Source organism: Vigna umbellata, chromosome 6 (assembly GCF_029865625.1).
Source record: "Vigna umbellata cultivar VRB3 chromosome 6, Vumbellata_1.0, whole genome shotgun sequence".
Lineage (NCBI taxonomy): Eukaryota > Viridiplantae > Streptophyta > Magnoliopsida > Fabales > Fabaceae > Vigna > Vigna umbellata.
The window spans coordinates 36,069,632-36,094,672 of NC_142170.1; the positions used below are offsets into that span (position 1 = coordinate 36,069,632).

General features: G+C 40.6%; 1 protein-coding gene across 1 annotated transcript; it reads right to left on the reverse strand.

The window, feature by feature from the left end:
* Positions 1–1,171: 1,171 nt before the first annotated feature.
* On the reverse strand, positions 1,172–15,426 carry LOC124848096 (uncharacterized). The gene is made up of 7 exons (XM_088093672.1): positions 15,145–15,426; positions 14,465–14,979; positions 14,036–14,374; positions 12,777–13,921; positions 11,982–12,452; positions 10,979–11,631; positions 1,172–1,597 (listed from the first exon to the last, which is right to left on the reverse strand). The coding sequence occupies exons 1-7, from the start codon at positions 15,424–15,426 to the stop codon at positions 1,172–1,174; spliced, it is 3,831 nt and encodes a 1,276-aa protein (XP_087949798.1).
* Between the last annotated feature and the right edge of the window lie 9,615 nt (positions 15,427–25,041).

Here is a 25,041-nt window from a genome sequence, read left to right on the forward strand (position 1 = left end):
TGACATCTATCCCCCACATCGAAAATGGCCACGGTGCAGACAACACGCTTAGAGTCGTAGGTGGCATATTGATATTATCCGCATACTTCTGACATTTCTCACACTTTCTCACATGTGTGCAACAATCACTTTCCATGGTCAGCCAAAAATAACCAGCTCTCAATATCTTCCTGGCCATCGAGTGCCCGTTCATGTGCGTGCCGAAGGTACCCTCGTGCACTTCTTTCAATATCAGCTCAGCCTCCTTTGCATCCACACATCTGAGGAGGACCATGTCGTGATTTCTCTTGTATAAAATATCCCCACTCAAGATAAAATTGCCCGCCAATCTCCTTAGCGGCCTTTTATCGTTTTCAGATGCTTTCTCAGGGTATTCTCGGGTCTTAAGATAATGCTTGATATCAAAATACCAAGGTTTACCGTCTAATTCCTCCTCAATGAAATGACAATATGCTGGCTCTGCATGGCTCTTCATTTTAATCATTGGTAATTCTGCATCTTGATCAACTTCAAACATCGATGACAAGGTAGCCAACGCGTCTGCCAATTGATTATCTTCTCGCGGTATGTGGTTAAATGTGATGGAGTCAAAATACTCTATCAATCCCTTGATGTAAGCCTGGTAGGGAATTAATTTTGTATCCCTAGTCTCCCATTCTCCCTTCAACTGGTGGATGACCAAAGCTGAATCTCCGTATACATCTAGAACTCTTGCCTTAGATTCGATTGCCGCCCGAATACCCATAGCACAAGCCTCATATTCTGCGATGTTATTCGTACAATTAAAACACAACCTTGCTGTCATTGGTATGTACTGCTTCCCTGGAGAAACAAGCACTGCCCCTATTCCATGTCCCATCACATTCGAGGCTCCGTCGAATAATACCGTCCATGCTTTTTCGTCTCGGTCTTCTCCGTTCTCCTCGAGTAGAGCCATGATATCTTCATCGGGAAATTCAGGTTGCATTGGTTGATAACCGCTAATGGGTTGATGAGCTAGGTATTCCGCTAGAGCACTACCCTTGACGGATTTTTGAGTAACATATACGATGTCATATTCTGACAATAGCATCTGCCACCGAGCTATCCTTCCAATGAGAGCAGGCTTTTCAAAAATGAACTTGATAGGATCCATCTTGGATATCAACCAAGTAGTGTGACTCAACATGTATTACCTTAAGCGATGAGCAGCCCATGCCAATGCACAACAAGTCCGCTCTAACGACGAATATCGTTGTTCGCAGTCGGTGAATTTCTTGCTCAAGTAGTATATTGCATGCTCTGTTTTTCCAGCTTCATCATGTTGACCCAATACACAGCCCATTGACTTTTCCAATACAGTTAGATACAAAATGAGTGGTCCTCCTGGCTCGGGTGGACGCAACACAGGGGGGTCTTGCAAGTATTGTTTGATCTTTTCAAAAGCGGCCTGACAATCCTCGTTCCAAACCACAGCCTGATTCTTTCGTAGCAACCTGAACATTGGTTCACAGGTAGCGGTTAATTGGGAGATGAATCTAGCAATGTAGTTCAATCTACCCAAAAAACCGCGAACCTCCTTTTCCGTTCTGGGCGTAGGCATTTCTGATATTGCTCGCTGATAACAGTTGAAAAACTGTTATTTTCATGATTAAAATTGACACTAAAAGCAACCTTTACACTTAGAAACTAGCTTGAAATCATGCTTTTCTGTATATTTTTGGAAATAAGAGAGTTGGACAGGTTTATGCTTGATTTCAGTGTTTTTGTGCAGGTTTTAAGGTGAATTTGGTAAAAGAAGTGAAGAAGGAGAGAGATGAAATCAGAAAAGACAATAAAAAGTGCAAAAGGAGAAGCCGAAGTCACCGCTCAGCGGCAGTTTACCGCTGAGCGGCACTCAGGAGTTTGCGGGAGGTCCGCTGAGGGGCAAAATGGCCGCTGAGGGGAGAAAACAAGTCACGCACTCACCGCTGAGCGGTATTTTACCGCTGAGCGGTACTCTGGAACTCACGGGAGATCCGCTGAGGGGCAAAATGGCCGCTGAGGGGAGAAAACAAGTCATGCAATCACCGTTGAGCGGTAGTTTACCGCTGAGCGGCACTTTAATGGGCTTGGAGTTGACTTTTTGTAATTTACGAATGATACATAAGCTTTAGGGTTTTCCTAGGGTTAGGTATCTCTGGCTGGAACGAGGCAAACACTCTCTCTACCACCCCTTTGAAGGAGGATCTTGGATGCTGAGGCTTCCGCTTCACCTTTTTAGGGTTTATTCTTTCATTCTTTCATTGTAATTCATCTAGGTTCACCATGAATATGGTGAACTAACCTCTTTATGTTTGTTGGGGAATCAATGTAGTCTTGTGAAACTCTCATATATGGAATCTGTTTTTACATCTTTTAATTAAGACTTATGCTTTCTTTCATCATTAGTTAGGGTTTTTCCTCTTTGTTTAATGCTTGCATGGTTTAACTCATTCGATGCATGATTATTGGTTTTGTCGATACGGGAACGTACGGGGAAGTCTAGATCCGGGGAATTTCTCCCAATTTTATATTGGTTGTCGTTAAGCTCCTGTACTTATGAACTAATCATTAGGAATGCTAGGAATTGTATGAACTCGTGATTAGGGAGAAGCCTTCTGGAAAGGTACATTAGAGAGTGGCATTAACAATGGTGATTTGATCGTTGAATTCCTAAAATATATGAGAGTGGATAAGATGAAATTGAACCCCAACAACATATCCATACATAAATTTCATTGAAAGTGTTTATCTTTTGCTTTTTGCCATTGATCACAATTCATGCATACATGTTTATTTTCTGTCTTGCATTTTAAACCCCAATTAATTCGTTTGTAAGTCTTAGTTAATTAAGAAATCACATAACTAAACTAGGTCGTGAGTCCTTTGGGAAGAACGATACTTGGTCTTACCAAGTTTTATTACTTGAACGATTCGGTCATACTTGCCGATTGAAAACAAGTTTGTGACATCATAATTTGGTGTTCATAAATTTGTCCATCAAGTTTTTGGCGCCGCTGCCGGGGACTCGTGGTTTAACTGGTTAATTTGTGTGATTATTAATTATCTTTGACTTATTTTTTTTATTTTATTTTTAAATTTCGAATTTTTATTTTATTTTATTTTTTTTCTGTTTTCTGTCTTTATTTTCTGAATCTTATATTTTCTTTTATATCTTTTTGTGCTAACCAAATCTTCTAGGGTTTTGTGTTCTTGTGTATGCAGGAGGCAATTCGAACTAGGAGCAAGAAAACAACATAACCGTTGCTTGAAGGATTAGAAGACAGTAGACGGAGGAGAAGAATCAGAACATCTAGAGAACTTTTCCCTCCTCCGGAAACTCTGTTGCAACCATCACCACAAGGTTCTGACAATAGCACAGAAAATATGGAGAATAATCATATCAGAAGAACTCTTGCTGATTACACCAATGTAGCTGGACCTCAACATTTTAACAGCATAGCTAGACCTAGAGTCAATGCAGCCAATATGGAGGTCAAACCAGCATTGATCCAACTGGTGAAGAGTAATCAATTCAATGGGTTATCTCATGAAAGCCCATATGAGCACCTTACTACATTTAATGAAATTTGCAACACAGTGAAAATCAATGGGGTGCCAGACGAAGCAATCAAACTTAGTTTGTTTCCTTTCTCATTGGGAGGCAATGCTAAGCTTTGGTTGAACTCTTTTCCAGAAGGAAGTTTCACAGAGTGGGAAGCAGTGGTAACAAAGTTTTTGAACAAGTACTTTCCACAATCAAAGGTGACAAAAGGCAAGCAAGAGATATCTTCATTTAAGCAGGGCATGGAAGAATCACTGGGGCATGCATGGGATAGATACAAAAGTCTGCTAAGAAAAACACCCACGCATGGCTTTGAAGAACAGGAAGTAGTCTTAACTTTCCTTGGAGGGCTTGGTTCACAAACCAAGATGATGCTTGATGCCTCAGCAGGAGGCAATATTAAATGGAAAACTCCAGAGGAAGCTATAGAAATTATTGACAACATGGCTACTAGTGATAATGAGCTCAACAGCGAAAGAGGAGTTCCTATGCAACAAAAAGGGGTTCTCCAATTACAGACACATGATGCCTTGCTAGCTCAAAATAAAATTCTAACTCAACAGCTGGAGACTCTGACTAAAACTCTTGCACAATTACCTAAAGAGTTGAAAACTGCTGCACAGGTGCAAACTCAGTTGTGCGAATTATGTGGAGGTGATCATATCAATGGTCAATGTGCTTTTCCAGTGGAGGCCTTGGAGGATGTTAATTTCATGGCTAATCAATTTCCATACCGTCAAGGGAATTACAATCAAGGGTGGAAACCACATCCAAGCATTGGTCAAGGACAAACTGGGCAAGCAAATCAATATAATAAGCAGCAGCAACCAACCTTTTGGCAACAGTTATCTATGCTTAATGAAAAATCAACAAGGTTGGAAGAAACTCTTCAGCAATTCATACAGAAAACCGAATCTTCTCAAAAGAGCACTGAAGCTGCTATAAAGAATTTGGAGATTCAAATGGGTCAGATTACCAAGCAATTGGAAGAAAGGCCAAATAGAAATTTTGGGGCTAATACTGAGGTTAACCCTAGAGAAGAGTGCAAAGTGGTAAAGAGTGTGAATGAAGAGATAATTGAGTTAGAAGAAGGAGAAACAGAAGAAAGAAGAGAAATAGAGAGCAAAAACAATTTTCCTTTTCCAATAAATCAAGAGAAACAAATGGATTTCACAGAATTATTCAGAATGGTGGATAATAAAGCACCTTGGGAACAGATTTTACAGAAAATTGCAGTTTACACAAAATCTGATGAAGAAATTTTTACAAAGAAGAGACGTAGAGATGATGAGGCAAAAGAGTGTATAACTGTTAAGAAAGAGTCATTCCCTCCTAAAGCGTCAGATCCAGGTAGTTTTTCTATCCCTTGTACTATAGGGAAGAAAAAGGTAAAGAAAGCTCTCCTTGATTTAGGTTCAAGTGTTAACTTGATACCTTATTCTTTACTGGAGCAAATCGGCAATGTTAAAATGAAACATGCAAAGATTAAAATAGTAATGGCCGATGGATCTTCAAAGGAGCCATGTGGGATTGTAGAGGACATTATAGTTTGTGTTGGCAAACTTCAGTTCTTGGCAGACTTTGTGGTGATGAAGATGGAGACTGAGAAGATACCTATCATACTTGGAAGACCGTTTATGAAAACGGCCAGGGCTATCATAGATGTAAATGAAGGTATAGTGGTGCTCCAAGATAGAGAGGAGAGAGTGGTGGTAGATGTTTTCAAAGATGAGATGCAAGCAAAGGAGGAAGCAACTAGTTATAAAGCTGCATTTCGAGATGCACCCATGACTAGCCGTAAAGATGAAAATCTTGAGGTTTCAGGTAACCATTGTTTGTTGTTTCAGGTACCCAAGGTAGAAGAGATTGGAAGAGGAGAAGAAATTCCTAGAGACTGGAAGAAAAGAAGACTCCAACTTGGCACACCTGTTAGAATCAAGAACAAGTTGTGGGTTGTGAAGGGCTTTAAAGAGAAGGAGATGATAGAGATAGAGTCTCCATGTTCTAGAAGAACCAAAACAGTTCAAAGGAAACAACTGAGGAGTTGGTGGAATAACAACATCAATTACAAAGAAGATGGAACTTGAACTTTATTGGGTCAAGCTAATGACATTAAAAGAGCGCTTGCTGGGAGGCAACCCAGTGAATTTAAAAACTTTTGATTTGGTTTTGTAATTTGTAATTTTTGAACATTATTTCTGTATTTATTTTGTTGGATATAGCATCTACTGAAGGATGCTAGGTGGTTAAGTATCTACTGAAGGATACAATGGCTGTAACACCTACTGATGGGTGTTGGTGGATTTTGGGTCAGGCTCGTGACGTTAAACAAGCGCTACCTGGGAGGCAACCCAGTTGATTGAATATTTCTGTTTGTTTATTTTAGTTAGGGTTTGCATAAGCATTTTAAACATTGAATTGCAGGGAACCAGTGAGGGGCATGTATGGGAGGCACGTAGGTTAAGAAAAGAAGGAGAAGAGCACATCACGAAAGTGCCGCTGAGCGGTAACTTACCGCTGAGCGGTACTCTCGCAGATGGGCTTTAGTTTCCCCTTAGCGGGACCCGAGCCCATTAGGGTATTTTTATACCCCAAGCTGCGGTTTAGGTTTTCTATCCAGGCTCTTCTCTGCACAAACACTTCCACATACCTTTTCCAAGGTTTTCCACATCTTTTCATTCTTTCCTCTTGAAAATTTCTCTTCCACTCACTTGCTTACTAGTGTTCCATTTAAGTTTGGGGTTGGAAGAGAGTATCTTAGCTTGGAAACATTCTTATTGCATCTAGTATCTCCACCCAAGTAAGTAAAATGCATTTTGTTCATTCTAGGGTTTTTGATTTTGAATATGATTGTCAAAGCATGAAGATTTAGGGGTTTTGATTTCTTTGCATGATTTGATGATATATTTGATGTTTGAACCGATTAAACTGCATGATTATGAACTGGAAAACTGAAAATTGCATTTGGGTGGAGGTAGGAAAGCTTTAAAACAGGTTTTTCAAAAATCTGCAGAGTTACCGCTGAGGGGTAAACTGCCGCTGAGCGGCACTCTGCCAGATTTGATTTTTCTGGTTTTGTGTGATTTGGAATGTGATACTAGTGGCGCTGAGGGGAAATTCTGGCCCTCAGCGGTGGTTTAGCTTCGAAAGGAGTTGTGTTCTGTGTTTTACTAATGATTAACATCATGTTCTGTGGTTTGGTTTTGTGTTTTGAATGTAGGAATGGCATCCTCATCCGGAAAAAGATTGAAAACCATGGCAAACAAGAGAAAGGAAAAGGAACCAGAGCAACCCCATTCTAGCAGGTTCCTCTCTAGGAAACATGAGAAGCACTTTAAAGTGGTTCAGGACAGGAGACTTCTGATGGAGAGAAAGGTTGGAATGATACCTAACCTTGCTCCTCAATTTGGAGAGCAAGTGTTAGGGAATGATTGGGGAAAGCTAGCCACTTATCTTGCACCTGCCAATATAGCTGTGGTTAAGGAATTTTACACCAATGCAAAGAAGATTGGTGATTATCCAGCTGAGAATTATTTGGGCTATGTTAGAGGCCATGCTATCAGGTATGATCCTGATTCAATTAATAACTTTCTGGACACTGTATGGGCTGGTGAGCAGTGCCAGTTTGCTCTTTGCATGGAGGAAGGTGCTGATTATGAGGATGTGGAGAGAGTACTGTGTATACCTGGAGGACACTTCCAAAGGAATAGATCTGGCTCAGTGGTTAACATTAGGAGGACGGATTTGACTCCTCTTGCAAAGTATTGGATGCCGTTTTCTCATGCCAACATTCAGCCATGTTCACATGTGTCAGATATTACTCTCAGCAGGGCATTTTTCATTTATTGTGCTATCAGAAATTTGAATGTTAATATTGGGCAGGTGATAGCTGATCAGATTAGTGTGTGCGCTAATACTTCAAACAACAAAGCACCACTAGGACATCCTTCTTTGATCACGCACCTTTGCAAGATAGCTGGGGTGGACACTTCTGCTCCACCTTTTGAGAGGCCAAGAAAAGCTATTGATGAGGCCTACTATAGACAGTACTGTGGAAGTGATGATGCAGCTCAGCCAGTTCCACCACGCCGTGCTCGTAGAGAGAGAGGGCCAGCACAGAGCCAGACATCTGCTGAGACACATGAAGCAGAGCCATTCCAGATGAGGGACATGTATATGTCTCTTATAGGGGCTCAGTTGCAGTCCATTCACAGAGGGCAGGTGGCCACTGCTGAGATGATTGTGGGGATGTATGATACACGTCCAGCCCACAGGTGGACTATGGATGAATTCCATAATGTGGTAGCTTGGCCAGAGGAGCCAGTGCATGGAGGAGGAGCTGGAGCAGCTGAAGCTTCAGCTAGAGAGATGGAAGAAGATGAAGCTGATGATGATGATGCATTTGAAGATGATGAAGATGAAGAGGAAGAGGAAGATACAGAGGACAGCTCAGACTGATGAGGAGCTGAGATAACATTTACTGATAAATGCTATCATATGATTATGCTTTTGTGGTTTAAGTTTTCTGAACTTATTTGTTTTTGTTTTTAGATTAGGGTTTGATGTACTCTATTTGAAACCTGATTTCTTGTGATGGTTTGCTATTAACTGTGATTGTGTGATAAGTAATACTGAATGATGCTTATGATTAATTGATGTTGAGATGATGTGCACATTAAAATGCTTATACAGGTGATTCACAAGCTTTGTGAACAAATGCATGATATCATGATTGTGATTGTGAAATTAAGCAGGATGTGTATGTTAAATGTGAATGAGCTTATGTGTGAGATTTTGAGCTTCAGAGTTGTTATTGTTGAATGCTATTACTTTGAAAGCATGAATGGTTTTGCCCAGGTTTTCTATGATTGAATCAATTGCTTGTTTTGCATCATGTGATCAAGGCCATTTGTTGAAAACCTTTTTATTGGCCAAATTCATAAAATCAGCCCACTAAAAGAGAACACTGTGTGTTCTATCTTTTGAACCCTTAGCCTTGAATATACACTGAAAACCCTTAGTTGAAAATCTTTACCTTGAGTTAAGTAGAAGATCTTGTGTGGTATTGTTAAATATTCAAGTTTGGGGTTGTTGGGAAAAACATGAAAAGCATTGAGCTAAGAGTTAAAAAAAGTAAGAATATGCAAAGAAAAAGAAAAGAAAAGAAAAAGAAGCAAAGCTCAATGCAAAGGCAAAAGAAAGTTGGGAATGAATAAGATGATTGTGTTGTTATGATTCTATTAACTCAAGGATTTTGTGATCCAGAAAAACCAATTTTCTTGTTAGCCCAGCCACATTATAAGCCATAGAAAAGTCCTTGTGATGATGCATGCTTGTGAATGTTTTTGATTGTGGTAAAATGAAAGGCAAAGTTAATTCATGTAACATTGTGATAGTAGAGTGAATGAGTGATCATCTCTTATACACTTGAGTGTGAGTGAAACACTTGACTGAGTGAGGAAATATCACATGAACACATGAACATCCATGTTTAATTGATTGATCATTCATGAAAATAGCATTTGGTGGAATTTAAATGACTTTGTGAATACTAAAGCATGTGCACATCTTGATCGAACTCTTGGTCATAAGTTTGAGTGAAGTTTTTGCTTATCTTGAAAAGAAGATTTTTGAATGAAGTGAATCATCATATGAATTGGTTTAAAGATAGAGTTACATCTTATTTGCTTGAGGACAAGCAAAGTTTTAAGTTTGGGGTTGTGATAACAGTTGAAAAACTGTTATTTTCATGATTAAAATTGACACTAAAAGCAACCTTTACACTTAGAAACTAGCTTGAAATCATGCTTTTCTGTATATTTTTGGAAATAAGAGAGCTGGACAGGTTTATGCTTGATTTCAGTGTTTTTGTGCAGGTTTTAAGGTGAATTTGGTAAAAGAAGTGAAGAAGGAGAGAGATGAAATCAGAAAAGACAATAAAAAGTGCAAAAGGAGAAGCCGAAGTCACCGCTGAGCGGCAGTTTACCGCTGAGCGGCACTCAGGAGTTTGCGGGAGGTCCGCTGAGGGGCAAAATGGCCGCTGAGGGGAGAAAACAAGTCATGCACTCACCGCTGAGCGGTATTTTACCGCTGTGCGGTACTCTGGAAGTCACGGGAGATCCGCTGAGGGGCAAAATGGCCGCTGAGGGGAGAAAACAACTCATGCAATCACCGCTGAGCGGTAGTTTACCGCTGAGCGGCACTTTAATGGGCTTGGACTTGACTTTTTGTAATTTACGAATGATACATAAGCTTTAGGGTTTCCTAGGGTTAGGTATCTCTGGCTGGAACGAGGCAAACACTCTCTCTACCACCCCTTTGAAGGAGGATCTTGGATGCTGAGGCTTCCACTTCACCTTTTTAGGGTTTATTCTTTCATTCTTTCATTGTAATTCATCTAGGTTCACCATGAATATGGTGAACTAACCTCTTTATGTTTGTTGGGGAATCAATGTAGTCTTGTGAAACTCTCATATATGGAATCTGTTTTTACATCTTTTAATTAAGACTTATGCTTTCTTTCATCATTAGTTAGGGTTTTTCCTCTTTGCTTAATGCATGCTTTGTTTAACTCATTCAATGCATGATTATTGATTTTGTCGATACGGGAACGTACGGGGAAGTCTAGATCCGGGGAATTTCTCCCAATAGTATATTGGTTGCCTTAAGCTCCTGTGCTAAAAAAACTAATTATTAGGAATGCTAGGAATTGTATGAACTCCTAATTAGGGAGAAGCCTTCTTGAAAGGTAATTTAGATAGTGGCATTAACAATGATGACTTGAATGTTGAATTCCTAAAATATATGAGAGTGGATAAGATGAAATTGACCCCCAACAACATATTCATCAATATATTTCATTGAAAGTGTTTGTCTTTTGTTTTAGCCATTGATCAACCTCATGCATACATGTTTATTTTCGTCTTTTGCATATTAAAATCCAATTATTTTGTTCTTAAGTCTTAGCTAATCAACAAATCACATAACTAAACTAGGCCGTGAGTCCTTTGGGAGAACGATACTTGGTCTTACCGAGTTTATTACTTGAAACGAGTCGGTCATACTTGCCGATTGTTAAACAAGTTTGTGACATCATATTTTGGTGATCATAAATTTGTCCATCACTCGCACTTTGTCAGGATCCACTTCTATCCCTTTTTGGCTAACCACAAAACCTAATAATTTCCCAGACTTCACTCCAAACGTGCATTTGGCGGGGTTTAACCTGAGTTTATATTTTCTCAATCTCTCAAATAATTTCTTCAAGTTGAGGATGTGCTCTTCTTCCGATTCAGACTTTGCGATCATGTCATCCACATAAACTTCGATCTCCTTGTGCATCATATCATGAAAAAGTGTCACCATCGCCCTTTGATATGTTGCCCCAGCATTCTTGAGCCCAAAAGACATCACCTTATAACAAAAGGTTCCCCACAACGTGATAAAGGTCGTCTTTTCCATGTCCTCAGGCGCCATCTTGATCTGATTATACCCCGAGAAACCATCCATGAACGAAAATAGCGAGTACTTGGCCGTATTATCAACCAAAGTGTCGATGTGTGGTAAAGGGAAGTTATCCTTCGGACTTGCACGATTCAAATCACGATAGTCAACGCACATTCGAACCTTACCATCTTTCTTAGGCACTGGTACAATATTGTCTACCCATTGTGGGTATCTCGCCACAGCCAGAAATCCTGCGTCGAATTGTTTCTGAACCTCTTCCTTAATTTTCAATGACATTTCTGGTTTCATTCTTCTTAGTTTTTGCTTGACTGGGAGGTATTCCGATTTAAGTGGGAGCTTGTGTTGCACAATATCGGCATCCAAACCTGGCATGTCACTATAAGACCAAGCGAACACATCCTTAAATTCCTTCAATAGGGCTCGCAACCCCTCCCTCACTTCCTTTTTCATGCCAGTACCGATCTTTACTTCCTTTATCTCTCCTTCCTCTCCCAAGTTGAGCATTTCAACATCCTCCTGATGGGGTTTTATCTCTTTAGACTCTTCTTCCACTAATCTCAAGTGTTTTGGAGAGGGTTCCGGATCATCTTCATAATCATCTTCCGTATTATCGATAGGGTGCTCAAAATTAGGAATATCGACATTGTTATTTTCAAAACTTTCATTGTCATATCTGCATTATTGAAATTTATAAAAAAAGAAGAATAAATAAAAAAGGAAAAACCGATGACGAATGCAAAATGATGATAAAACACAAACAAACACAATTTGATTATCACGCTGAGCACAAAAACTAAACGTCAACCCGTAAGTCATGAATCCTAAAGCCCCGGGTGAAGCTATAGGATTAATTAAAACTATTACATTTTATTCAAATTAAGCATCACGGGTAAACTCAGAGTTTCCCAATTGTTGAGTGGTGCAGCTGTGGAGCAGGCTCGCACGAAACTTGAGCATTCAGAGCTATCTTCATCCTCCACGACAGCTATATGGCCCGCGTTGATCCATCCAGCACTACGAAAGCTCTCCTTGATGTCACGAATACCAATCCTTTCCGCCCTGGGCTCACGCTTTTCTACACGAGCCAGGTCGCGCTCTCTCCTTTCTTCCATCAGCCTTCTCTTGTCCTCTTTGGTGGGCTTGTACCCTAGGCCATATCGGTTTCTATTCTCAACAACCTTTAGGGGGAAAGTTCGCCCCTGCCCATGCTTGCCCAAACCTCTACCAGGTATATACCCCTCTTTCAGCAAGACCTTAGCCATCATGATAGAAGCACGTGACAAATGCGGGTTTACTAGGAATGGCTCCACATAGGCATTTCCCACAATCTCCAATGACTGGAAGGCTGCTTCAAGAGCTTCCTCAGCCACCTCGATATATCGCGTGGACGATGGTCCGCTCACAAGGAGGTCCTCCTCTCCTGATACTATCACCAGCTTATCTCCCATAACATATTTCAGCTTTTGGTGTAGTGTGGAAGGCACAACTCCTGCAGAATGGATCCACGGGCAACCCAACAAACAGCTATAAGCCGGGAGGATATCCATAACTTGAAAGGTCACTTGAAAGACACAAGGACCGACTTGAACGGGCAATTCAATTTCTCCCATCACTACCCTTTTACTGCCGTCAAATGCCCTCACAATCATAGAGCTCGGCTTCATATGCATTCCATCACAGGGGAGCTTCTCCAATGTCGATTTTGGCATGACGTTCAGAGAGGAGCCATTGTCCACCAACACACGCGCTATAACGTGATCTAAACATTTCACAGAGACATGAAGAGCCTTGTTATGCCCTCTCCCCTCAGTGGGTATCTCCTCATCAGTAAAGGTGAGGTAATTATTAGCGATGATGTTGCCAACAATGCCCTCAAACTTGTTCAACGAAATACCTTGCTCAACATGAGCCTCACTGAGTACCTTCATCAACAACTTTCTGTGAGAGGTAGAATGCATAAGCAATTCTAACAAGGAAATCCGAGCAGGCATGCGATTCAACTGCTCCACCACCTTATACTCACTCTGTTGAATGAATTTTAAAAATTCGCAGGCCTCTTCTTCGGATATTTCTTTCTTTTCCTCCTCGTTAGGGGTCTCCTCTACCTGCGCGCCCTTTCCTTTTAAGACCTCCCTGGCCTTTGCGACCATTGTTGTTTCATTATTATTGGTCCCCTCTTTTGTCACCATTGGTGACGCGAAGATTCGACCACTTCTCGTCATCCCACCTATGCCTGTTATGTTTTCAACGGCCGAATCTGCGCCCTTTCCCTCATCTAACACATGTGCTCCATACCTCCAAGGGACAGCCTTCTCGCTTTTGTAAAGAAAGGGAGACGGCGCCCGAATGACGACAGACGGCTTTTCTTCAGCCACTGGTATAGGGGGGGTTCTAGTGAAATGGATCACCAACGGCTCAGGTAGAGTTACGTCGGATTCCCCACCAATCTGTGTAAACACTTCCCCCTCCTCATCCTTGTGGCATACTTGCATCAAACCCCGATCCAGCAGGTCTTGCAGAACATATTCAAATTCACCACATTCCTCAATAGAGTGTCCATCATTCGGATGAAGCGCACATGTTACGTCCTCGTCATAATCACCTTTTAAAATGCCCACCTTTATCAGCGCCTTGAAGATAAACTTTCTAGAACTTCGGATTTCACCCGCGTCCCTTATCAGCTCATGTTTTTCATCCTTGATGGCATTCGTCGAGGCATTCCCATGCCCAGAAAGCGGGTTATTCTCAATGCTGGGTTTATCTTCTTGAAACTTTAACCACCCAGAGTCGATTAGAGCCTGTACTTTGTGTTTAAAAGCCAGACACCTCTCAGTTGAGTGACCAACACCTCCTCCATGGTAACTACATTTGGCCTCTGCATCATAACCCCTGGGGTACGGAGGTTGCATAGGCTTCATTGGACAAATAGCAACCAAACCCCTTTTGACGAGATGGGGTAACAATTATGTGTAAGTTGTAGGGATAGGGGTGAAATTAACAAACTGGTTCCTTCTTGGGTAAGGGTTTTGGCCCGCATTCTGATTTGGACCCGCAATTGCCCCAGCCCTCCAAGTATCAGCTGGGGGCAACGGCGGTTGATAATACCCTTGTTGTTGTTGAGGCCTGGCTTGATGAGCAAACGCCGCATTAGCTGCAAGAGGGGGTTGCCCCAAGTATGGTCGGAAGCTATGAGTGGGAGCTTGACCTCTCCACACAGGCATTGCCGATGCCGCATGCACATCCCCTTCCTTCTTCTTTCCCGCATTGAAATTGGGTTTTTTGTAATTTGCGGTTGCGGGTGAACTGTATGCAATTTTCCCACTTTTAACCCCAATTTCTATCCTTTCGCCTATTATAATGATATCAGCGAAATTGGCAGACACGTTCCCGACCATGTGCTCGTAAAATGGCGGCTGGAGAGTGTTCACAAACATTGCCACCACCTCCCTGTCATACAAAGGTGGTTCGACTTGTGCAGCTAACTCCCTCCACCGTTGGGCATATTCCTTGAAAGTTTCGTTGTCCTTCTTTGACATATTTTGCAGCTGCAGTCGATCCGGTGCGATGTGCGTGTTGTATATATACTGCTTTACAAAGGCGTCTGCCAGGTCTGCCCAGCAACGAATTCGAGACGGCTCAAGATGGGTGTACCAGTTCAACGGTACCCCAGCCAAACTGTCTTGAAAAAAATGGATGAGTAACTTATCATCGTAAGCGTACGCAGCCATCTTTCTACAGTACATGGTCAGATGGCTTTTCGGGAAGGTATTACCTTTGTATTTCTCGAACTCCGGTGCTTTAAATTTGTGTGGTATCATCACCCCGGGAACCAAGCTCAGCCTCGCAACATCTCCAAACCCATAGCTTTCGACCCCTTCAATGGCCCTCAATCTCTCCTCCAGAATTTCCAACCTACTCTTGGCCCCATCAGCACTACTAACTACTCCCTGCAACATGGTGTGTGGTATGACTTTGGCTGAAGAGCCCTCTCCAGTACCCATATGCGGTACTGGGGTCACCCGAATTCCATCAGTTGTGTTGGTCTCATTCATTCTCGTGCCCCCTATGGGAGCCGACACTGAAACAGGTCCTTGAGTGCCGGTCAGTATTACATTAGCCGTTGGGGGAAGGGAGAATGAAGTTTGCTCTACTTCTGCGTACTCTCCTGTAGGAGGAGTATAACCTGGAGGTAAGCCATACATCAGGAAAGGGACCGATTGGCTTACAGCGTTGAACATCGGGGGATAATGGTGGGCATTCCCCTCAACTCGTGCAGATGAAGACTCCCCAGTAGTCTTTAGGGATTCGAGGGCTGCCAAGATCTGGCCAACCTGGTCTTTCAACAAACTAACATCAGCCTTGATGGATTCATGCGACTCCTCCCAACTGTCCATGACTCTTGAATTTGCCCGGGTCCGGTAGGGATGTCGTGGAAACTTAGCCGTTGTCCCTCACTCGTACTGCTTTATTATTTTAATCGAATCAAATTAGATGAGAATGGGATATGCTAAAGAAAAATATGATGCATGCTAGTGACAGGTGGAAATCACAGGATCACGATAACATCACTGGTGGAAATTAACACAAGTTGGTACCAAACGAACATTCCGCATCTTTCATTTAAAGAAAATTCAGTTCAATACATTGCCTAAAGGCACAAAATACAATAATCTCATTTATACATCACTCCTGAGCTCGAACAATGAAGGATTTCATCTCGCCTACCAACCATTTACAATGATTAATAAAAAGTTTGATTTCTTCCGGCGGGTTACAAAAGTGGGTACTAGCTTCGGCGTCCAACACCATCTTGGGGATGTCTTCAATTGCCCCGTTTGCCAACATAGCCAATTGGGAAAAACTCCCCTTCCAGTGCTTCACAGCCTCTTCTTGCTCTGCGATGTGATCTTCCATTCGCTTCACCAGGGCTTGATGCCTTTCTTCAAACTCCACCGACCTCCACCGTTCCTCTTGTTCCTCAATATATTCCTCCATTTGTTTTATCAGAGTTCGATGCTCTTCTTCTGCTTCTGCTAGCTTCCAACGCTCCTGGTTCATATCCGCCTCAAACGACATGGCCATTTCCTTCATCTCGTGCCCCGCTTTTTCTACCTGAACCTGCGCTTCTCTTAGTCTTTTCAGGGCTTCTCGCTTTTCTCTTTTGGCTTCTTCGTAGAGGTGCTTCCACTGTTTTCCCTCTTCTAACGCCGCATTCTTCTCCTTCACTCTCATGGCCAACTCTTTGCTTGCGGCTGCTAGATCTTGCTTCAATCGGAATGTATAATCTCTCTCGGCCTTCTGATTTCTGACAATTTCTTCATAGGCCTGTGCTTTTTCTTCTTTGTCATTCCTCATATCAATAAAATCGTTGCGCGCAGTTTGTAATTCCTTTCCCAACCTAGCATTCCTCTCCCTCAATTTTTCCACTTCTGCCTTCAACTCCTTCATCTCTTCACTCTCTAAGGTCTTGGGAGGGCTCTTCATTAACCGGCTGATCACTGATTGGTTTGAAAGGCAGTTTGACTTCCCTCACCCTCTCTAGGATCCATGTATGATAACTAACTTTGCTGTCCATGATGGACAAATTTATGAACACCAAATTATGATGTCACAAACTTGTTTTCAATCGGCAAGTATGACCGAATCGTTCAAGTAATAAAACTTGGTAAGACCAAGTATCGTTCTTCCCAAAGGACTCACGGCCTAGTTTAGTTATGTGATTTCTTAATTAACTAAGACTTACAAACGAATTAATTGGGGTTTAAAATGCAAGACAGAAAATAAACATGTATGCATGAATTGTGATCAATGGCAAAAAGCAAAAGATAAACACTTTCAATGAAATTTATGTATGGATATGTTGTTGGGGTTCAATTTCATCTTATCCACTCTCATATATTTTAGGAATTCAACGATCAAATCACCATTGTTAATGCCACTCTCTAATGTACCTTTCCAGAAGGCTTCTCCCTAATCACGAGTTCATACAATTCCTAGCATTCCTAATGATTAGTTCATAAGTACAGGAGCTTAACGACAACCAATATAAAATTGGGAGAAATTCCCCGGATCTAGACTTCCCCGTACGTTCCCGTATCGACAAAACTAATAATCATGCATCGAATGAGTTAAACCATGCAAGCATTAAACAAAGAGGAAAAACCCTAACTAATGATGAAAGAAAGCATAAGTCTTAATTAAAAGATGTAAAAACAGATTCCATATATGAGAGTTTCACAAGACTACATTGATTCCCCAACAAACATAAAGAGGTTAGTTCACCATATTCATGGTGAACCTAGATGAATTACAATGAAAGAATGAAAGAATAAACCCTAAAAAGGTGAAGCGGAAGCCTCAGCATCCAAGATCCTCCTTCAAAGGGGTGGTAGAGAGAGTGTTTGCCTCGTTCCAGCCAGAGATACCTAACCCTAGGAAACCCTAAAGCTTATGTATCATTCGTAAATTACAAAAAGTCAAGTCCAAGCCCATTAAAGTGCCGCTCAGCGGTAAACTACCGCTCAGCGGTGATTGCGTGACTTGTTTTCTCCCCTCAGCGGCCATTTTGCCCCTCAGCGGATCTCCCGTGACTTCCAGAGTACCACTCAGCGGTAAAATACCGCTCAGCGGTGAGTGCGTGACTTGTTTTCTCCCCTCAGCGGCCATTTTGCCCCTCAGCGGACCTCCCGCAAACTCCTGAGTGCCGCTCAGCGGTAAACTGCCGCTGAGCGGTGACTTCGGCTTCTCCTTTTGCACTTTTTATTGTCTTTTCTGATTTCATCTCTCTCCTTCTTCACTTCTTTTACCAAATTCACCTTAAAACCTGCACAAAAACACTGAAATCAAGCATAAACCTGTCCAGCTCTCTTATTTCCAAAAATATACAGAAAAGCATGATTTCAAGCTAGTTTCTAAGTGTAAAGGTTGCTTTTAGTGTCAATTTTTAATCATGAAAATAACAGTTTTTCAACTGTTATCACAACCCCAAACTTAAAACTTTGCTTGTCCTCAAGCAAATAAGATGTAACTCTATCTTTAAACCAATTCATATGATGATTCACTTCATTCAAAAATCTTCTTTTCAAGATAAGCAAAAACTTCACTCAAACTTATGACCAAGAGTTCGATCAAGATGTGCACATGCTTTAGTATTCACAAAGTCATTTAAATTCCAACAAATGCTATTTTCATGAATGATCAATCAATTAAACATGGATGTTCATGTGTTCATGTGATATTTCCTCACTCAGTCAAGTGTTTCACTCACACTCAAGTGTATAAGAGATGATCACTCATTCACTCTACTATCACAATGTTACATGAATTAACTTTGCCTTTCATTTTACCACAATCAAAAACATTCAGAAGCATGCATCATCACAAGGACTTTTCTATGGCTTATAATGTGGCTGGGCTAACAAGAAAATTGGTTTTTCTGGATCACAAAATCCTTGAGTTAATAGAATCATAACAACACAATCATCTTATTCATTCCCAACTTTCTTTTGCCTTTGCATTGAGCTTTGCTTCTTTTTCTTTTCTTTTCTTTTTCTTTGCATATTCTTACTTTTTTTAACTCTTAGCTCAATGCTTTTCATGTTTTTCCCAACAACCCCAAACTTGAATATTTAACAATACCACACAAGATCTTCTACTTAACTCAAGGTAAAGATTTTCAACTAAGGGTTTTCAGTGTATATTCAAGGCTAAGGGTTCAAAAGATAGAACACACAGTGTTCTCTTTTAGTGGGCTGATTTTATGAATTTGGCCAATAAAAAGGTTTTCAACAAATGGCCTTGATCACATGATGCAAAACAAGCAATTGATTCAATCATAGAAAACCTGGGCAAAACCATTCATGCTTTCAAAGTAATAGCATTCAACAATAATAACTCTGAAGCTCAAAATCTCACACATAAGCTCATTCACATTTAACATACACATCCTGCTTAATTTCACAATCACAATCATGATATCATGCATTTGTTCACAAAGCTTGTGAATCACCTGTATAAGCATTTTAATGTGCACATCATCTCAACATCAATTAATCATAAGCATCATTCAGTATTACTTATCACACAATCACAGTTAATAGCAAACCATCACAAGAAATCAGGTTTCAAATAGAGTACATCAAACCCTAATCTAAAAACAAAAACAAATAAGTTCAGAAACTTAAACCACAAAAGCATAATCATATGATAGCATTTATCAGTAAATGTTATCTCAGCTCCTCATCAGTCTGAGCTGTCCTCTGTATCTTCCTCTTCCTCTTCATCTTCATCATCTTCAAATGCATCATCATCATCAGCTTCATCTTCTTCCATCTCTCTAGCTGAAGCTTCAGCTGCTCCAGCTCCTCCTCCATGCACTGGCTCCTCTGGCCAAGCTACCACATTATGGAATTCATCCATAGTCCACCTGTGGGCTGAAGGTGTATCATACATCCCCACAATCATCTCAGCAGTGGCCACCTGCCCTATGTGAATGGACTGCAACTGAGCCCCTATAAGAGACATATACATGTCCCTCATCTGGAATGGCTCTGCTTCATGTGTCTCAGCAGATGTCTGGCTCTGTGCTGGCCCTCTCTCTCTACGAGCACGGCGTGGTGGAACTGGCTGAGCTGCATCATCACCTCCACAGTACTGTCTATAGTAGGCCTCATCAATAGCTTTTCTTGGCCTCTCAAAAGGTGGAGCAGAAGTGTCCACCCCAGCTATCTTGCAAAGGTGCGTGATCAAAGAAGGATGTCCTAGTGGTGCTTTGTTGTTTGAAGTATTAGCGCACACACTAATCTGATCAGCTATCACCTGCCCAATATTAACATTCAAATTTCTGATAGCACAATAAATGAAAAATGCCCTGCTGAGAGTAATATCTGACACATGTGAACATGGCTGAATGTTGGCATGAGAAAACGCCATCCAATACTTTGCAAGAGGAGTCAAATCCATCCTCCTAATGTTAACCACTGAGCCAGATCTATTCCTTTGGAAGTGTCCTCCAGGTATACACAGTACCCTCTCCACATCCTCATAATCAGCACCTTCCTCCATGCAAAGAGCAAACTGGCACTGCTCACCAGCCCATACAGTGTCCTGAAAGTTATTAATTGAATCAGGATCATACCTGATAGCATGGCCTCTAACATAGCCCAAATAATTCTCAGCTGGATAATCACCAATCTTCTTTGCATTGGTGTAAAATTCCTTAACCACAGCTATATTGGCAGGTGCAAGATAAGTGGCTAGCTTTCCCCAATCATTCCCTAACACTTGCTCTCCAAATTGAGGAGCAAGGTTAGGTATCATTCCAACCTTTCTCTCCATCAGAAGTCTCCTGTCCTGAACCACTTTAAAGTGCTTCTCATGTTTCCTAGAGAGGAACCTGCTAGAATGGGGTTGCTCTGGTTCCTTTTCCTTTCTCTTGTTTGCCATGGTTTTCAATCTTTTTCCGGATGAGGATGCCATTCCTACATTCAAAACACAAAACCAAACCACAGAACATGATGTTAATCATTAGTAAAACACAGAACACAACTCCTTTCGAAGCTAAACCACCGCTGAGGGCCAGAATTTCCCCTCAGCGCCACCAGTACCACATTCCAAATCACACAAAACCAGAAAAATCAAATCTGGCAGAGTGCCGCTCAGCGACAGTTTACCCCTCAGCGGTAACTCTGCAGATTTTTGAAAAACCTGTTTTAAAGCTTTCCTACCTCCACCCAAATGCAATTTTCAGTTTTCCAGTTCATAATCATGCAGTTTAATCGGTTCAAACATCAAATATATCATCAAATCATGCCAAGAAGTCAAAACCCCTAAATCTTCATGCTTTGACAATCATATTCAAAATCAAAAACCCTAGAATGAACAAAATGCATTTTACTTACTTGGGTGGAGATACTAGATGCAATGAGAATGCTTCCAAGCTAGAATGCTCTCTTCCAACCCCAAACTTTGATGGCACACTAGTGAAAAAGTGAGTGGAAGAGAAATTTTCTTAAGAGGGAAGAGTAAAAAGATGTGGAAAACCTTGGAGAAGGTATGTGGGAGTGTTTGTGCAAAGAAAAGTCTGAAAGTGTGAAAGAATGCGCAGCTTAGGGTGTAAAAATACCCTAATGGGCTCGGGTCCCGCTAAGGGGAGCTAAAACCCTATTCTGCGAGAGTACCGCCCAGCGGTAAAGTACCGCTCAGCGGCACTTTCGTGAAGTGCTCTTTTCCTTCTTTTCTTAACCTACGTGCCTCCTAGACATGCCCCTCACTAGCTCCCTGCAATTAATTTCTCAGATCACTCAAACATTCAATCCCTATCATGCAACTAAAGCAGAATAAAAACAAAAAATACAGATAAAATCAATCAACTGGGTTGCCTCCCAGGTAGCGCTTGTTTAACGTCACGAGCCTGACCCAAAATCCACCAACACCCATCAGTAGGTGTAACAAACTTACCAACACCCATCAGTAGGTGCAAAATTTTCTTACCAACACCCATCAGTAGGTGTTACAAACATAATATCCTTCAGTAGATACTTAACCACCTAGCATCCTTCAGTAGATGCTATCTCCAACAAAATAGTTACAAAAATAAAGTCCACAAATTAAAAATTACAAAACCAAAATAAAATCAAAAGTTCTTAAATCACTGGGTTGCCTCCCAGCAAGCGCTCTTTTAACGTCATTAGCTTGACCCAATAAAGCTCATGTTCCTTCTTCTTTTTCTTCTTCTTTCTACTGAACTTCTTTAGAAATTTGATCAAACCAGGAACCTGTTGCAGTGTCTCAATCATAAGAACTTTAATCTCCAATTTCTTGAAGATTTCCATAAAGCACTTGAATTTCTTTTCCTTCCTATGATTCTTCTTTAGATGAGGATGTGATTTTTCATATGATTTCTTCTTCTTTCCTCTCATCTTCTTTTTCTTCCTTTTTCTCTCCCTAAATTTTCTCTTTTTCTTTTCTTTTATTTTTTTCTTCCCTTTTCTTTTTCTTTTCAACTTCTTTATTTTCACACAAATTTTCTTTCTCTCTTCTCTCTCAACCACTTCTTTCTCTTTTTCTTCATCTTTATTTCTCTCACTCAATTCTTCTTTTTCTTTTCTCTCTATCTTTTCCTCATCGCCCCCTATTTTTTTCTCATCAAGAATCTTGTCACTTTCAGTGATAATGGCTTGCCCTTCCTCCTTATGGTTAACTTCAGTATTAACCTCATCATTCAATCTCTGATTAATGGAATGAAGCTGCATCTCCATCCTTTTACATGATTCTTCAATGCTTTTCTGAGTAGCGTCAGAATTTTTCAAAAATTGTTGAAGGGTGTCATCCAAACTTCCTGATATAAAGGTTTGTTGCTGTTGCTTGTTAAATTGCCCAGTTTGTCCAGCTTGCCCACTTTGTTCCTGACCAATACTTAGGTGTGGTTTCCACCCTTGATTGTAGCTCCCTTGACGGTATTGATTGGTCATGTAGTTTACATCCTCTACGGCTTCAACTGGAAAGGCACATTGACCATTGATATGGTCACCTCCACACAATTCGCATAACTGGGATTGTACCTGTGCAACAGTCTTTAACTCTTGTGGCAATTGTTCAAGTATCTTTGAGAGATTCTCCAATTGTTGAGTTATTAACTTGTTCTGAGCTATCAAGGCATCATTGGATTGCAACTGTAGAACTCCTTTTTGTTGAATAGGAGCTCCTCTTTCACTGTTCCACTTATAAGTAGTCATGTTTTCAATTATTTCTGTGGCTTCCTCTGGAGTCTTCCATTTGATATTCCCTCCAGCTGAGGCGTCAAGCATCATCTTGGTTTGTGAACCAAGACCTCCAAGGAAGATTAGGACTACTTCTCCTTCATTAAATCCATGCTTGGGAGTCTTTCGTAATAGGCTTTTATACCTGTCCCATGCATGCCCCAGTGATTCTTCCATGCCTTGTCTAAATGAAGAGATCTCTTGCTTCCCTTTGTTGATTTTAAAGCTTTGTTGCTACCATTGTTGTTGTGGTTGGTTCTCAAATTGTCCGGCAGCTTGCCAAAATTGGCTTTGATCCATGCTTGAGTCATGTTCCCACCAGTGGTTGAGATTACTTTGGTAGAATTGAGTGCCCATATAGTTAAATTCTTGACCAAATTGCATTCTGCAGACATTAGGCACAAAACCCTAAAAACAATTGTTAGCACAAAAAGATAGAGAAAAAAAAAATCAAAGGATATAATTGAAAAGATAAGAAGATAGGAAATAAAAACAAAAAAATAAAATAAAATAAAATAAAAACAGAAAAATAAAATAAAATAAAATAAAATAAAAACAGAAAATAAAATAAAATAAAATAAAATCTAATCTAATCAAATAAAATAAAATAAAATAAAAACTGAAAAATAAAAAACAGAAAATAAAAACAGAAAACAGAAAAACAGAAAACAAAAAAATCAAATCAAATCAAATAAAATACAAACTGAAAAATATAAACAGAAAAATAAAATAACATAAAATAAAAATTCGAAATTTAAATTAAAAATAAAAAAATAAGTCAAAGATAATCAATAATCACACAAATTAACGAGTTAAACCACGAATCCCTGGCACCGGCGCCAAAAACTTGATGGACAAATTTATGAACACCAAATTATGATGTCACAAACTTGTTTTCAATCGGCAAGTATGACCGAATCGTTCAAGTAATAAAACTTGGTAAGACCAAGTATCGTTCTTCCCAAAGGACTCACGGCCTAGTTTAGTTATGTGATTTCTTAATTAACTAAGACTTACAAACGAATTAATTGGGGTTTAAAATGCAAGACAGAAAATAAACATGTATGCATGAATTGTGATCAATGGCAAAAAGCAAAAGATAAACACTTTCAATGAAATTTATGTATGGATATGTTGTTGGGGTTCAATTTCATCTTATCCACTCTCATATATTTTAGGAATTCAACGATCAAATCACCATTGTTAATGCCACTCTCTAATGTACCTTTCCAGAAGGCTTCTCCCTAATCACGAGTTCATACAATTCCTAGCATTCCTAATGATTAGTTCATAAGTACAGGAGCTTAACGACAACCAATATAAAATTGGGAGAAATTCCCCGGATCTAGACTTCCCCGTACGTTCCCGTATCGACAAAACTAATAATCATGCATCGAATGAGTTAAACCATGCAAGCATTAAACAAAGAGGAAAAACCCTAACTAATGATGAAAGAAAGCATAAGTCTTAATTAAAAGATGTAAAAACAGATTCCATATATGAGAGTTTCACAAGACTACATTGATTCCCCAACAAACATAAAGAGGTTAGTTCACCATATTCATGGTGAACCTAGATGAATTACAATGAAAGAATGAAAGAATAAACCCTAAAAAGGTGAAGCGGAAGCCTCAGCATCCAAGATCCTCCTTCAAAGGGGTGGTAGAGAGAGTGTTTGCCTCGTTCCAGCCAGAGATACCTAACCCTAGGAAACCCTAAAGCTTATGTATCATTCGTAAATTACAAAAAGTCAAGTTCAAGCCCATTAAAGTGCCGCTCAGCGGTAAACTACCGCTCAGCGGTGATTGCGTGACTTGTTTTCTCCCCTCAGCGGCCATTTTGCCCCTCAGCGGATATCCCGTGACTTCCAGAGTACCACTCAGCGGTAAAATACCGCTCAGCGGTGAGTGCGTGACTTGTTTTCTCCCCTCAGCGGCCATTTTGCCCCTCAGCGGACCTCCCGCAAACTCCTGAGTGCCGCTCAGCGGTAAACTGCCGCTCAGCGGTGACTTCGGCTTCTCCTTTTGCACTTTTTATTGTCTTTTCTGATTTCATCTCTCTCCTTCTTCACTTCTTTTACCAAATTCACCTTAAAACCTGCACAAAAACACTGAAATCAAGCATAAACCTGTCCAGCTCTCTTATTTCCAAAAATATACAGAAAAGCATGATTTCAAGCTAGTTTCTAAGTGTAAAGGTTGCTTTTAGTGTCAATTTTTAATCATGAAAATAACAGTTTTTCAACTGTTA

Excerpts from the sequence above, each read along its gene's own strand:
- LOC124848096 (XM_088093672.1), bottom strand. The coding sequence starts at position 15,426 with ATGGACAGTTGGGAGGAGTCGCATGAATCCATCAAGGCTGATGTTAGT. Across the intron at positions 14,980-15,144 it reads CCCTTCCCCCAACGGCTAAT|GGAGTAGTTAGTAGTGCTGA; the intron begins GTAATACTGACC and ends ACCATGTTGCAG. Across the intron at positions 13,922-14,035 it reads CCTTACCCAAGAAGGAACCA|GGGTTATGATGCAGAGGCCA; the intron begins GTTTGTTAATTT and ends TCCGTACCCCAG.